At 41.3% G+C, this 15,284-nt stretch overlaps 1 protein-coding gene and 1 long non-coding RNA gene across 4 annotated transcripts in view; one reads left to right on the top strand and one right to left on the bottom strand.

Moving 5' to 3' along the window:
• The first annotated feature begins 126 nt into the window (after window positions 1–126).
• On the top strand, window positions 127–13,485 carry LOC310746288. The gene is made up of 3 exons (XR_014540583.1): window positions 127–259; window positions 1,348–13,338; window positions 13,444–13,485. It is a non-coding gene; the product is annotated as an uncharacterized lncRNA (long non-coding RNA).
• The window catches only part of ACVR2B (activin A receptor type 2B), a 138,515-nt gene continuing 128,319 nt past the window's right edge, over window positions 5,089–15,284 (bottom strand). Inside the window, exons 11-12 of one of the 3 annotated variants that reach the window (XR_014540487.1) lie at window positions 9,762–15,019; window positions 5,089–9,276 (exon numbers count right to left, since the gene is read on the bottom strand). Coding sequence is in view for 1 of the 3 variants with exons in the window: in XM_083579835.1 (XP_083435961.1) it covers window positions 14,825–15,019 (195 nt within the window). In the remaining 2 variants the exon portion in view is untranslated. Of the gene's footprint in view, window positions 15,020–15,284 lie in introns of all 3 variants that reach the window. The other 2 variants (XR_014540488.1, XM_083579835.1) reach the window with 2 other exon arrangements.

The following is a 15,284-nucleotide window of genomic DNA, read 5'->3' as shown; positions in this document are numbered from 1 at the left end:
GGGCAAAAAACTGCTATCTTCACTTGTGCAATTAATTACTCGTGAGACGGGTTGAAGAAAGAGTCCATAAACTTATTTACTGCAGTAAAATGTCCCGTCCCCCCACCACAGGGACACACCTGGAATAATATTGCGTGCCCTTTCTGGGTGCCACATTTTAAGAAGGGTGTTGACAAGCGGGAAGGTGTGCAGAGGAGGGCGACCAAGATGGTCAAGGGTCTGGAAACCAAGCCTGATGAGGAACGGTTGAAGGAGCTGGGTAGGTTGAGCCTGGAAAAGAAGAGATATGATAGCCATCTTCAACTATCTTAAGGGCATGGAAGAGGGAGTATGCTTGTTTTCTGCTGCTCTGGAGGGTAGGACTTGAACCCATGGCTTCAAGTTGCAAGGAAGGAGATTCTGCCCAGCTGTCAACTTTTCCCTTTTCTTGCAAGGAATCCTATTCGGAATAAGGGAATTTCCCTTTTAAAAAAGGGAAACGTTGACAGCTATGATTCTGGCCTAAACATCAGGAAAAACTTTCTGATGGTAAGAGCCATTTGACAGTCGCTGTCAGAAGATGGGGAACTTCTTCCTTCCTTGGAGGTTTTGAAGCAGAGGTTGGATGGTCATCCACCAGGGATGCTTTAGTTGTTCCAGCATTGCAGGGGGATAGACGGCCCTTGTGGTCCCTTCGAAACCTGCAGTTATTAGATTATAAAGTACAAATTCCACATTCCGTTGTTTTATATTGGGAAAGGTTTTTTTAACGATGTATTTATGGATAGAACTGTTTTATTTGCTTTACAGGTGCATGTTTTATTGCTTGTGGCCGACCTTGAGACTTTGCAGTGAAGGGGGACTAATGAGCCTAATAAAATTCAAACTGTTTCATATGCAAACGCAGCTCCAACTCCCATACAGATACATGCTGGGATAAATAGGGCTGCTTTGCGGGAGGCAGTTTTGAGGAGGGAGGGGGGCTTTATTCCATCAAAATCCCCTTTCTTTAAAAAGAATAAAATAAAAATTATAGAATAAGAAACTACCTCTTTCCCCTCAGCTGCCATGTCTGTTTGTGACATCACTGACAGTCCTTACATAGCCAGGGATGGGGAAACATCTGTCCAACCCTACTAGGCCTCACATTTTTTGGGGGGGAGGGCACTTGTTAATAAAGAAATGATGACTGAGGAGTCCCCTCACAGCCTTCTCCTGCATTTGCTAAATAACCACATCCCTCATTTGTGTTGTTGGGATAAATTTATAAAACATTCCAATGAACTTTTAGAAGAATATATCTGATATACAGAAGAATATCAACAATCCAGCACAGATAATTTTACCCATGGTGTTTTGTTTTTCCAGAATCTGCTAAAACAGAAGGGAGAGGTCAGCCGTTACCAGTAAGGGAGGAAATATTCCTTCAAGAAGCTTCTTCCGAAATGGAAGGTACACAAGACTCTGTAATTCTCTTCTTTGGGAGGTGGCTGTCGTGTGGGTGGCCTTAGGAAGCTGAATGCGAAGGAGGCAGGTACCAGCCCTTTGGATTGCAGCAAGGACAACCTGGGAGCATCTCTCACCTGCTGTGCTTGTACCTCCTCACTCTCCCAATCGTTACCTCTGCACCAAGCCAAGAACAAAGACCAACATCTCGTCCTTTGAGCCCCATGTTGGGCAAAAGATTCCTGCAGGGGGTTGGACTCGAAGACCCTTGTGGTCCCTTCTAACTCTACAATTCTATGATTCTGTGATCTAAGGGCATTGCTTTCAAGTGAACACATCATTCTCAGTGCCCTGAAACACATTTAAAAGGCATTCAAAGGTTTTTATAAAAATAATCTTTATAAAAAATAATAATTTATTAGTTTTCCAATTGAAATTGGCATATGATCTCAACAATCAAGCAGAAACCACCTAAAATGGCATGAGATATAAAGTCTTTCTTCCTGTTCCTGAGAGATTTGAAGCTGTTAAAAGGGACCAAATGGGGAAATCCTTTCAATTCCTAAGAGGCAGTGAGTTGAGGGAGGCCAGGGCCACATCCACACCATTCGTTTAAAGTGCCGTGAAGCACTTTAAACACTCATGGCTTCTTACCCCAAAGAATTCTGGGAGCTGTAGTTTGAAAAGGGCGCCCAGAGTTGTTAGGAGACCCCTCTGTTCCCCTCCCAGAGCTACAACTTCCTGAGTGGTTTAACCACCCATCCTTCTTTCCAGAGAATTCTGGGAATTGTAGCTCTGGGAGGGGAACAGGGGGGTCTCCTAACAACTCTCAGCCTCCTTAACCACCTACAGTTCCCAGAATCCATGGGGGGAGCCATGCCTGTTTAAAGCGTCACAGCACTTCCAATGAACAGTGCAAATGTGGCCTAATGTTTCCTCCCCTCATTTTTGTCAAACTGCTTGTCTTGCTCCTGCATTATGGTATATAAGCTTCCATGAACCACAGCTTGTTTCATCAGATTGATGATGTGATCTCCTGAAACTCACAGCCACAGTGGGGAATGCAGAGGAGAAGAACAGACTCCATCACTTGCAATCCAGCAGATGTCCGCCTGCAGTCTCCCTTCAAAGCTCCTTCCCTCAGTTATGGCCACGGCCTTGTCCATTGCTCACTGTCAGTATTTCACATTCATTTCTCCGATGCAAATAGGGACATTCTGCGGTTCTCTTCATGACTTTCATGGCTGGTCTCGTGGAAAAGCTTGCCGACTCCGGACATCCCTGAAAGGCAAGGGCAAACAGATGAGTGGGATGGCCACCATCTGACAGCGTCCACCAGACACCTCCACTGGTTTCTGCCTGCCTAGGGCATCCACTGACATCATTTAAATGCAAATGCAAACTCCACCAGCTTCCGCCTAGGGACATTCACCCGCTGCCGTTGGGCAACTTCCCTCCTCTGTTTGGCTGCCTATTAACAAACAAGGCTTCCAAACCAGTTTGCATCCATTTCAGCCAGCGTAGCCTTGTGACATCCACTAGCCTGAATGCAAACTCTTCCGGCAACCACCCACCACCTACAGCCTCGCCAGGTCCATTGCCAGACAACCGCCTGCTTCAGAGCTGAATATCAGCTGCCTTCAAGTAGCAATCCCACTAGCAAGTAAACTTTGAACTTGCCTTCTCCTTGCTCCACAGCATTTCATCGCTGGGTGATTGCCTCCTTCCGCCTGCCAGCTTGCTGCCATGGGGCAGGAGACCACTAGAGCTGAGTGCCACCGCTGCTGCCTATTTCTCTCTGGGGAGGGCACCTGCCATGCCTTTTGCCTTGGCCAACATTTATACCCACTCAGCTGCCTTTTTTTTTGTGACATCACAGTCAACACAGCAGCTGGGGAAGCATCACCATCACCCCCTTAGCCCTCACAATGGTGGGTGTAGCTCAGCAACCATTGGCTCCTTGGTCTATTACCAAGGAGATATATAGCCAAAATCAGGTGGAGAAGGAAGAGCAACTGAAGAGGGAACACCATTCGCATTATACGGGACAGGAAGCCACGGGTCTTGGGAGCAGCTGGGCTGGCACCACTCCTGTCCTCCTCTCTAATATCAGTGCCACTCTCAAGTCTCCAAGGTGGTCCTTCCACCAGCCTTGTTTTTAGATGCGCAAGGTTTCTCTGGTCGCTGAGGACAGCCTCCCGAGCCCAGTTCGTCCACATCCTGCAAGAATGCACTTGTGTCCAGCTTTCCATGCGAGACTTTAAATTACTTGAGACTCCAGAAGCCGCTTGTTTCTTCCCAGTAACATGGACCTTCTCGTGAGCTTCAGCATAATCTCCTCCACCAGATTTGATGAGCAATTGAGTGGAAATCTCCTACAGAGTGTTGACTTGTGGCTACCGTTCCAGAAGCTCTTTCTCCAGTTGCATTAATTCTCTTTGGCTCTCCTGAATTGCATGAGGATCAGCATTTCTTTATCCCAGCTTTTTTCTCCAAGGAGCTTGAGCTGGTGTACATTGCAGCAAAAGCAATGAACACAGCTACCTTGCCTACCAGAGAAGAGACTAAAGGAGCACGCTTCTGGATGTTGTTGCTTACGGCAAAGTTTAAGAATGTATGAATAGCAGTTTGCGGACAGTGATCCAGGGGATCCTGGGAGAGAGACATCACACATTGCCTGTGAGATTAGGGTAGTAGATGCAATTGAAAGCCACTTTGTTTTTTGGATCTGCCACCTCTACAGTGGTTTGTTGGTGAATTGGAGGCACTGCTGGTGTCCTCTCACCCTTCTTCCTGATGCAGAACTTCACTTACCTCTTCTTCCCTGACAGAGGAAGTGCCATTTTGTGGTTTGCCTCAGGTGCCAAAATGTCTTGAGCTGGCCCTGCCAGCAGCCATAAGGCCCAACCAGTCTGGCAAGTGCTCTGTGTTAACAGTATGTGTACTCTGTAGAATATTTAAGAATTGTAGAGCCTTTTTGGCAGAAGAAGCAGGTTAAAATGCTTTGAATAAATAAAATCTGTGTTTTTTTCCTGGGGGAATGCAGGGGTACACATACCCCTAAACATGTTGTGAATCTTAGTTTGGCCTCATTGAGGGGCAGTATTTCAATATGAGTTGGAAAATAGGAGTACCCCTAAACATTTTTAAGGAAAAAAGCACTGAATAAAATAACCCGCTGCGGCACAAAGGGGTTCCAAGGCAGATGCTCTGTGACTTCTCTTTAGGAAGGTCAATCTGCAAAGTTCTTTAAATTCCTTCATCAGACTGAATGGGGATGAGGGGAAAGCTGGCAAGGTGTGAAAGTCACAAAGTCTGCAGTTGTAATAGTTTAAAGCAGAGTGCTGGGGGAGACTTGCAAGCTAATGAATTATTTATTATTCATTGGATTTATATACCGCCCTATACCGGGAGGTCTCAGGGCAGTTCACAGAATAAAATCAAAATATAAAACCACAAAATACGTAATCAAAATAAAAACACCAACCCAATAACCACCCAGGTTATTGTCAGGCTGCAACCCTAATCCTAGTTACTTGGGAATAAGCTCCATAGAATTCAATGTGGCTTACTTCTGAGGAGCCATGGTCAGCAAATAGCCATGGCGCATGCCCTGATCAGGGGGAAATAGGGAAGTTGTTCCTACAAATCACCAACACAAAATATTTGTAATTTATTGTTTATTTTAATATACAAAAAAAGATAAATTTGAAATAGTTCTTTCTAGGTTTTTTCCTCCTATTTGTTGGAGCGGAGCTGCTTCACACAGGGCAAAAATACTACATTCATACTGGTTTATTCGGGCACCCTGAACTTAGCTGAAGCAGCAATACCCAAACTTGGCAGATCTAATTTCAAACATGAGACTCGTTTCTAAAATACCACAGTAAAAAGGAACAAAGATCCATTGCAAATTTATGAATTATGATACAATGTTTCAAAACATTTCCATTTCATAACTGCATACAGCGGATGTCTTCTTTAGGCCATCTTACATATGTATATCTATATTTATTTATATATATAATATATATAAAAAATCAGCACAATCCAAAAGGGGTTACAGCAATGAGCTCAACTCTCTGTATACTTTTTTGTGTGTTTGTGTGTGGATACTTTAATATAAATTTTGTTAAGTCAGTAGTACAAGCTATCTCTGGTCTACTTTTTTATTTTAAGCTACAAGAGTGAAATATAACCTACAACATTTACGTTTCACGTATCTTGGTATACAAACAGTACATTGGAATTTGAGCCAGGACCAATAGTCATTTTATTTATTTCACCATCTGGTAGAGCTTTCTGCATTTATCAATTTCCTAAACTAGTTACTTAATTCTCATTTCTGAAGTTTGCCAAGAATTCAAATTGGAAATCTTGCAGGAACAGGTTACTGCAAACTCCTCTGTAGGCCTTCTATGTACAAGTTAAGTAACACAGCTTAATAAGACATAACTATTCATCATAAAACTGATACACACATCTCACTATGCTAGACTAGTTTTAGGACTTTATTTCCTTGAATAAAGCATACCATTTAGAAGTAGTTGATAAAAGGAACGATGGTTTTAAAAAAACAACAAAGAGTGTATTTCATTTTTTGTGCCCCCTCCCTTCCAAATTTTGTTCTATCCTGTGACATTTACTATAAGCATCTAATGGTATAAACAATGCAGAAAGCTCTTTCCACAAGAACTGACAAACTGTACTTAAGTCAACTTTACAGTAGGAAATTCACCAAACTTAAGGACAAAATGTGACAAGTATTCACAGGTGAAAGACTGTAGGCTTCAGTTCTGATATTCAAATGGTGGTAGATTGGCAAGAGGAATGCCCTGGCTTTGTGCAAATGTAGGGGCATAGAACTGGAGACCGAGAAGCATGTTTTAAAATCCGCAGTAACCACCTTTTTGCGGTATCAGCAAGTATCACTATATGACAAAACTTTTAACTTCATAGGAAGTTTCGGAGGGGACAGGTAGCTCAGTCTCCCCTCCCCCTGTAACCACTAAAAGCTTCACAAATGTTTGACACTGATAATTTCGAAAGGCGTTGGCGGAGGCAAAAAAAAATTCTCTCCAACCTGCTGTGAATTTCAATTTTGATAGGAAGGTCTCCCTTATATTGGTAAAACAGCATGTCTCAATGACCAGGAATAAAAATTGTAAGACTGGACAGATTATTATTATTTAAAAACCCTGAACCACCCCCCCCCACTCCCAAAAACCAAGATCAGTGAAAATAATGCTATAGATTTCCATTCCAGAGAAAATTGTAGTGCTGTTATTTGGAGAAGATCAGTCTCTACTAAAGGGCTCAATATGGATCGCCCTATGCTCTGTCCAAGTTGTACCCCTTTGGAACTTCATGTGCAGGGTCATGATAACCGGTGGCACCTATCCGCCATGTCAGATGTTCCAAGTAACTTTGACCAGATAACCAGGAAATATCTCCCAATAAAACACTGAACACAGTAGAAAACAAGGAAAGGAAGCACTTGTTCATAACACCCTCTTGCTGTACATACATCCAACACAATTAGAGCTTGACAAAAAAAAAAAGCCCTTTTGGTTTAACGGAGTGGGGAAAGGAACCACAAGCTTCAGAAATGAAATGTAAGCTGCAATCCTTAGGGATCCATTTCCATTTTTTCCTTTCTGCATATAAATTATATAAAATATATAACTTATATAACACTTGTGTGTAGCGTGGTTCCTTGTCTGCATATGTTACAATCTTGCAGTACAAAGAAGATTCCAGAAAGCAACACTGTTATAATGTGAAGTTTGAGGTAACTGGTTCTTGAAATACCTGGATCACAGATTGCATCCAGAAACAACAATTGGATAATGAAAAGCAGTTTCTCTCCCCCCCCTCCCTGTAACATCCTGATGGCGGGGGGGAGGAATTAAAAAGAACTTACAGCAGTTGCTTTGCATGAAAATAAATGAAGGCACAAAGAAAGAGCTTTAGACATTGGAAATGAAGAGCTAAAAATAATGTTTCCACAGTTGTGTCCTAATACAAAAGGAAGAACTCTGTCCAAAATCAGTTTTTTTTAATTAAAAAAAGGGGGGGAGTGTAAGAAACAGAACATACTGACCAAGTTTTTAGACAATGAATTGGAAACTTTTTGTGTGTGTAAATGACAGATCAATGGATCCTAAATTTGACTACCAAGTGATGGGCCTATTCATTGTTAAAGTCTGGCAGCAGCCTGAGCACCAGAAGTCTGTATAAGGAGGCTTCTGAAAACACATTCACAATTTGCATTTTAGAACATGACACTCTGTGGTTTAAGCACTTTGCTGAGCTGCAATAGGAAGTTCAGCACCAAGAAGACTGCAAGGGGTTAAGCTGTCAGTCATAAAAATGGCACATGAAACTCATATTTCATCATGGTAATAGGCGACAGGAAAACCTTGTGTCGCCCCCTCCCTGCTGCTTTCCAAGCCAGCCAACAACCTGATGGAAAAGGACCATGTGATTGACCTTGCTGTGTGTTTGCTAGCCAGATACTAGATTAACTTCCAAGCTGCTCTGGGCCCTCAAAGTAACCTAAGATTTTGAGCAAGGATATCAGTTTCACCCTGAAATTCCAAGCTTAAATAGAAGACGCTTGGTTCAACAACTTCAGGTATCCAGAGTCATGAAATCAGCATCCTTGGAGTGAAAAACTGAGGGATATTCTATCTCAGCCATGTTGTCTAAGTAATCAATCTTTTGATTAAGAATTTGGAAGCACCTGGTACGCACACATGCTCTCTCCTCAACAATTCTTCCCTTCTCTTTTTAGGGTTAACCACTGTGTGTAGCATGTCAGTTAAGGCTAGCCAAGGTTAGCTTTAAACTGGGTTTGCCAATAAGCTTTAAACCTCGGTTGCAAATTCTGTTTTCAAGCTAACCATTGTTAGCGTTAACAAAACACTATACTATACTGAAAAGGGAAGGAACAATGGAATTTGTGGAGGAAATAAGTAGTGGGAGCACATGTGCCTGTAGGGTTCCCTTGATCTCATGCCCATGGTTACTAGTTTGTTAAGTGTTGACTTTGCATTGGGATGCTGAGGAAGCAAAAGGCTTCCTCTTTTGAAACTCTGTTTACTTAAAAACAGATGTTTTTAAACATCTGTTAACTATGGGAAACTTGGCAGTGCCCCATTACTACTGTCAAAAAATGAAACAGAAAGCTCCTTTACACTGCCCATTGCTTTAGTTACAGAAAGCAAAAGGCTAACTTTTATAACCCGGAGAAATTTGATTTGCAGATATTAATCAGTGCATTTCAGCAAGATGGGAAGAACTGCCAAGAGCCCATTGCCAAAGGAATGCTGACAGAACATCTCTTTACAGATCATATTGTCAATGTGGTACATATAGTCACTATAAACAGAACTGCTGGCATGTTATGGAGCAGAAATCTGATTTGCTGTGGTTTTCATAAATGCTTAATAGATAAAGCCACACAAATTATCACAAAACGCATCAAAATGTGTGTTTTCCATAAGGAATTTGTATGAAGGCTACACAAATATTTCTGTTGTAGTGGTGGTAGAATCTTAAGGAGGCCATGAAAAAAACAGTCAAAAGTGTGGGGTTGTTTCTGTTTTTGCAAAAGGGATTATATACAAGAGGAATACATAGTGAAGTCTACAAGTAAGTTGGCAATTCATGAATTCAGGCCACCTTTTCTCTAGCTAGTTTTAAATCTGGCTTCTTTTTTGCTGTGGCTGCACAGGATTCCTGTTTTCCATTTTCCTTGCAGAAACATATTGGGCAATACTCGATGTTAGCCATACTCAAGAGCACACTACTGAAACAGACTTAAGTCCATTAATTTCATTGAGTCTACTCTGATTAATGTTGAATGTCATCCATTATGCTTTACAAAATAATTTGTGGTACGAAATAAATTTTTCAAACACAGTGCAGTTTTCATTCTTCAGGTTTGTATGTGTGTATTCAAAGGTCACTTCCCCTCTATATAAACATTTTAAAATAGCATACTGAAATAATCAAGAAGCAAAACTCATAGTGCTGTACGTTTGTTTCTTAACTCTAAGAACATTAGTGGGACAATACTGCAACAGCATTATGATCGTGCTTTTATATTGCATGAACACCCTTTAGAAAATTTGGATTTCTCACCTTTATTAAAAGTCCACAGCACCTACTGTAGCATATTACAATTGCTACTACAGGCAGAAAAATCAACAAGTATTCTGCTATTCTAAACCAGAAAGAAGTACTGTACTTGTTTTGCTTTATAGCTGCCACTTTTGAAAAAAGACATCACTTTCATATTAACAAATTTCAAAAGGGAACAAAGAAAACACTGTTTTAATATTCTTAAATAAGCATAAACAAGTACTTATCAAGGAGTGACATTTAGAAGCCCAGCATAATAGCCATGTTTTAAAATATAAGCACAGTTAAGATTACTTTAATGCACTGTGGGCTGACAATACAGTGCTAATGCTGCAAAGATCTAGATTAGGGGTGAAAACAATCTTGCACAGGAGATTTTGATATTGGTTACTGAAGAATGAAGGCTGCACCATAATTAATTTAACCCCTGTAGGATTTCTCTCTGTGTGAAGTGGGAAGATTTAGGAAGCTGAATAAGGTCCAGTCTGCAATCCTATTCCCACTTAACCAGGGAGTAAGCCCCAATGAACTTACTTCTTAGTAACAATTGCACTGCAAGTATAGTCAATATTTCAGGAACCAAAGTAGTTTAAGATGCCCACAAAGGGTTGATTTAATGTTGGCAGCAGGTTTGGACTTAAACCAAAATTGTATTGGGGAAGAATTTACTCTCATGTACCAGTGGTGAACTATTTTATTGCTATACCAAGAAGCAGCTTTAAATCAGGTGTACAGAACCAGCTGAGGGACAGGAAGACTTAAAAGATACTACTGGAGATTCTGTGAAGTCTTTCATAGCGAAAGAAAGCTTTGATCAAACCAACTGAGAAAGCTGCATCGTATTGATGCTAAAATATTTACTATCAGTTCATTAAACACATCTATCAGACACAAACGATGTCCTATTGCCAGCGAGGTAGCTGATGTGCTAGGAACGAAGGACACAAGACAGGATGTTTGCGAGCAATAGGCATGTTTATAGCTGACCACCAAGTTTTGCTTAACCAGCCAGTGACAAAATGATCTGTAAGGAGCCGAGAGATGCCATCAACGGGTATGAAACAGTTAATTTTGGTCAAAAAAAAAAAATTTGTGCGTCCTGCAGTAAAACAAGTTTAATGCAACCGAGAGCGGGAGGTGTGGACATCCTTCTCCCTTCACATAAAGGGAAGGTTGAAGTTGTTGTCTAGTAGGCTATAAAACTCATATGGCACTTTCAATAAATACTTTAAAGCTTCTTAAAGAAACCAGAAGGTTGTGTGTTTGCTTCTAAAGAAGAGAAAAGCAACTGCTGTAAACCAAGCCTGTTTTAGCCATCACATAAATAACGCTGCGAGAAAATAAAAAAGGAAATCCAAAGCAGCAGAGTTCTTACAATAATTAAAAGACAGCACATCTCTTTCTCCACCACCATTAACAACCTGGATCATTAAATCTCACATTTAAGAAGATATATAGGTTCGAGGTGTATTTAAGCTTAATTGTTGTTATTTCACTTCATCCTCTCCGAAGCTTCTGCCGTTCCTCTTTACAACATCAATCACAAAGATAAAGTTACTTTGGGTCTTTTACACAAATTGTTACGTTGTCCCAGTTTGAGCCTGTTTTACACGCGACCAAATTCAGCCCAACCAGTTCAAAGTTGGGACTTTCCGAGTGCTTAGCTCCCACCCTGCCTTCTTGGGGATAGCAAGAGGAAGGGGTTGTTAAAACACTACACAAGCCACAATGCTTGGCGGGTCACACAAATTGTGCAGCCCTCTCCACATTTCGTTCCACAAAGGAGAGCAAACTTAACACTCTGTGTTCCGAAATTACAGAGCGAATCCCAAGTCAGGTTTGTGAATCAAATAAGTGTAGTTAAATTCAATATAAAAACACGGTGAAAAAGAGTAAATGGGGAAAGGCTTTGCCTTAAAAAGCTACTCGTGCCATAACTTCCTGTAGTATTTCAGCCAATAAAACGATTCTCGTGTTTTAACCATTAGTATTCAGATTTAGGCTCAAACATGACAGCCTTTAAGAATTACGGGTGGGGATAACCTAAACATCAAGGAAGGTGTCTGCATTTGTCACGTACAACCATCTTCAAAAATTAAATAGGTGCACACTCCTCAACTCTGAATGCATTCGATCCTTAAAAGTAAATCACACTGGTTTCAGTGGAGTTTACTTCCAAGTAAGTAAAATTTAGAATTGATGTGAAAGATGCATGTTTAAGCACTGTCAAGTCTAAAACTGGTTTGGATGTTCAAAAGACGCAGGGGGAAGAGGGAGAGGGAATGACTGCTGCTGATTCTCACTCTTCTGGACCTCAGTTGTTCCCCCAAGGCAAGGGGTGCAATGCCCAACCCCCAGCAATGAAAATGCACCCCCACACTTTGAATTGCACCTGGAAACATAGAGACACTTGCTCTTTCCTAAGCAATGTCAAAAACAACTCTGTACTGTTTTTATGGGGGACGGAGAAGAGCAATCCTTTGCAGGACATCTGCCTCATCAAATCCATCCAGCAGTAAGCCTGCAATTTTATTTTTTTATTTTATTTTTTGGAATAGTCTAACTGCAGGTAGTGAAACTGCCTTGGCAGAAATGGGCTGGGAATTAAGAGCCCACAAGAACATATTCAAAGGTAATTTTTAATACTATTATCGTCCTGTGGCAGGTAGTGAGTGTAAACAAAACAACTTTCTTTTGCAGATTGATGTTGCAGCCAGAGGAAAAAGTTAAAATTTCATGAGAACAAAACGAAAAGATGCACTAAAACAGCTTGTGCTCCCCACTGCCCTCCAAAAAGTAAGAGAATGGAAACAGCCTTTGCAAAGAACAGTGAATAATGCCCAGAAACCGTTTTTATAGGCAGTTATTCTAAAACCGTTTACACTTATTTACAATGGTGCTTTATAAAAAAAAACCAGAAAAACAAAAAAAAAATGGTAGCACTTCCTAAAATATTTTGGAACTTTTTTTTTTTTAACTTTTTAAAACTTTTTTTAAAACTCCCTTGTCATAAAAGCCAACTTACATTAAAATATACATACTACAAGACAACACAACTAACAAAATATATAATAAAACTCATACAAGTAGAAAATTCTGAGGTATTTCTGGTTTGAGGTGATCTGTGGTCGTGAAGTTTTTTCAAAACTTTTTTTTTTTCAGTTTTAAACCTCGGAAGCCACGTAATGCGTATGTGTGTTCTAATTTTTTTCTTCTTTTAAAAAATCATTGCATGGTTTGCAAGTTAAAAAAATATTTAAACGTTGAATCAGCAGCATTAGGAACATTCACTGATTAGAGCGAGTTTATGGCATAAATAGAATCAACCGTATTGAAAATACGCACCACTGTTAAGATGAAAGAGTTGGGTGACAGAGTTCAGAGAACGAAGAATCAAGAAGAACCAACTTGGAGGTTTGTCAACCGACGGCGAACCTTAGCCTGGGTGTGACAGGCCCCAATGGGACAATGGAACTTACTTCCGAGCAATGTATGCCAATATGCTTAGGATCGGGGCCGAGAAAGTACAAATGATCAGCTACACCAGGCTACAAAAATGAAGCTGAGCTGGAAACCCCCATTTCAAAGTGGTTTAAGTGTCATGGCTTCCATTAAAGAAGTCTGGGAAATGTAAGCGTTGGGAGCCATTAATGCTCAAAATAAAATAGAAGCCCACCGAACCACACACCCTGCCCTGACAATTTCATTGGAGATACCAAAAGAAGCTGAAAAGATCTGGAATGGGTTTAAATCTGTCACAAAGATGTGCTCCAAGACAAGAGTAGACAACCTGGTTATCTCCACATATCCCATCCACATCGGCCAACCCACTGAATAAAGCACATTTCCTTGGAAATGTGGGTACATCAGGATATAACAGCTGAAATCCAGAACCTTTAAGAATTTCACTAGCGGTGGTTCGTATTTACTTGGAAGTAAGGCCTATTGCTCAGTGGGATTTGCAAGGAAATCAGTTTCCGATCACAGCATTACACGCTAAGAACCTGTTGCAGGCATTAACGGTCTTCTATTTTAGCTTACAGGTTTTGTTTTCCCTTGTATTTTTATTTGAAAACGGACTTTTAGAAACTCCAAACGTTGCTCCAATCGGACGCCGCGTGGGAAATTTGCCCAATGCAGCAATTCAGCCCCAAGACTGCATTCTCTGAACTTTTTTAAAAAGATATAGGGTTTTCTTTTTCCTTTATTTAAATACCACTGAAGCCTGAGGTAACGAAAGGACCTAATTCCGCCGGCGATTCGCTGTGACCCAACTTTCTCCGTGCTCCGCAGCAGTTTTAATACTCTTGCCTCAAAACTTGCCCCTTCCTCTCACGAACTGTTTACCTGAGAAGTAGCTCCCTAAGCAGGTGTTTCTCCAGAATGCTGCCAGAGTTCAACGTCTCTCTCTCTCTCCTCTCCCAAGTCCCAATACTAAACTTTTCCCTTTCGATTCTATACCATCAAAGAGTGAACGTTCTTCTTCTTGGCTCCTCTCCCAACTCCCCACCTCCCCCCTCACCCCCACATTACGGCGACACCCGTTACACCCGTAAAAGACACGTCTGCTTTTGTTTTCTTTTTTTTTCCTTCTTTTTTTTCTTTTTTTTTTTAAGCTCGCTGTCAAAAATAGAAAAGGAACAACGGAAAAAGAAAAGTCGCGGGGTGTGAGAGTCTTGTTATGAGGTGTGATCTTATGTAACAGTCTTTTTAAGCTTGCAGCAGGTCCTTGCAGATGGGTAGGTTTTTGTTTGCTTGGTATCGCCGATGCCTCGCGTAGAAAAAACAGACCGGACAAAAGAGAAAACCCAGAAAACAGGATCATTATTATTATTTTAAAAAGGGAAATAAAAGTGAGTCCATTGAGGTCTTGAGGTACCTGCACCGTTATCTGCATTCATTAGTCGGCACCCGAATGCTTGCTGAGATGTCCTCGTTTTCCTCCCCCCCCCCTCGTTTTAATACAGTAGAGCAATGCGCTGGTAAAATTGATCCAGTCAAAATAATAATAAAAAAAACATCAACGACAATAATAATAACAATAATAATAATAACAATAAAAAGTCAAGATTAAAATAGCAGCTGCATTCGTGTGTGTGTGTGTGTGTGTGTGTGTGTCTGTGTCTGTGTAAATGTATGTATGTGTGTGTGTGTGTATGTTGGATTGTGGTTTAACTTCTTTCTTTTTTAAAAAAATCCAGTGAGTCTGGAAAGACCACAAAAAATAAAACAAAAAAACGTGAACCAGGCTTTAGATACTTGACTCTTTGGGCAACAAGTCCACGTTGGTGACAGAGGTCACAATGGAAACGAGGCAGTCCGAGGTAGGGCCGTTTACTGATTTGCGTATCTGAGAAATCCGCTCCTCTACGCAACCTGCCGAGAGGCGTGCCTCTGCGTCGTGGTCCCAGCATTCTTCTATCGTGACACAAAGCTGTGCCAAACCCTGGAGACAGAGGGTAAGAGGACAGGGGTGTTTAGCTCATAGGACACCAAGGGTGGAGTTAGGAACAGCATTAAGCATAGAATCCCACTTCCCTTCCCGTCCTGTGTGAGTGTCTGGAGGCGGTTGGAGGATGGATGGCGGCTAACAGATTGAGGTTGAATCCTGACAAGACAGAAGTACTGTTTTGGGGGGACAGGAGGCGGGCAGGTGTGGAGGATTCCCTGGTCCTGAATGGGGTAACTGTGCCCCTGAAGGACCAGGTGCG

The sequence above is a fragment of the Podarcis filfolensis genome (genome assembly GCF_964270895.1).
Source record: "Podarcis filfolensis genome assembly, chromosome: 12".
Taxonomy (NCBI): Eukaryota; Metazoa; Chordata; class Lepidosauria; order Squamata; family Lacertidae; genus Podarcis; species Podarcis filfolensis.
Note: the sequence above shows the minus strand (reverse complement) of the source record. Positions and strands in the feature narration are given on the sequence as shown.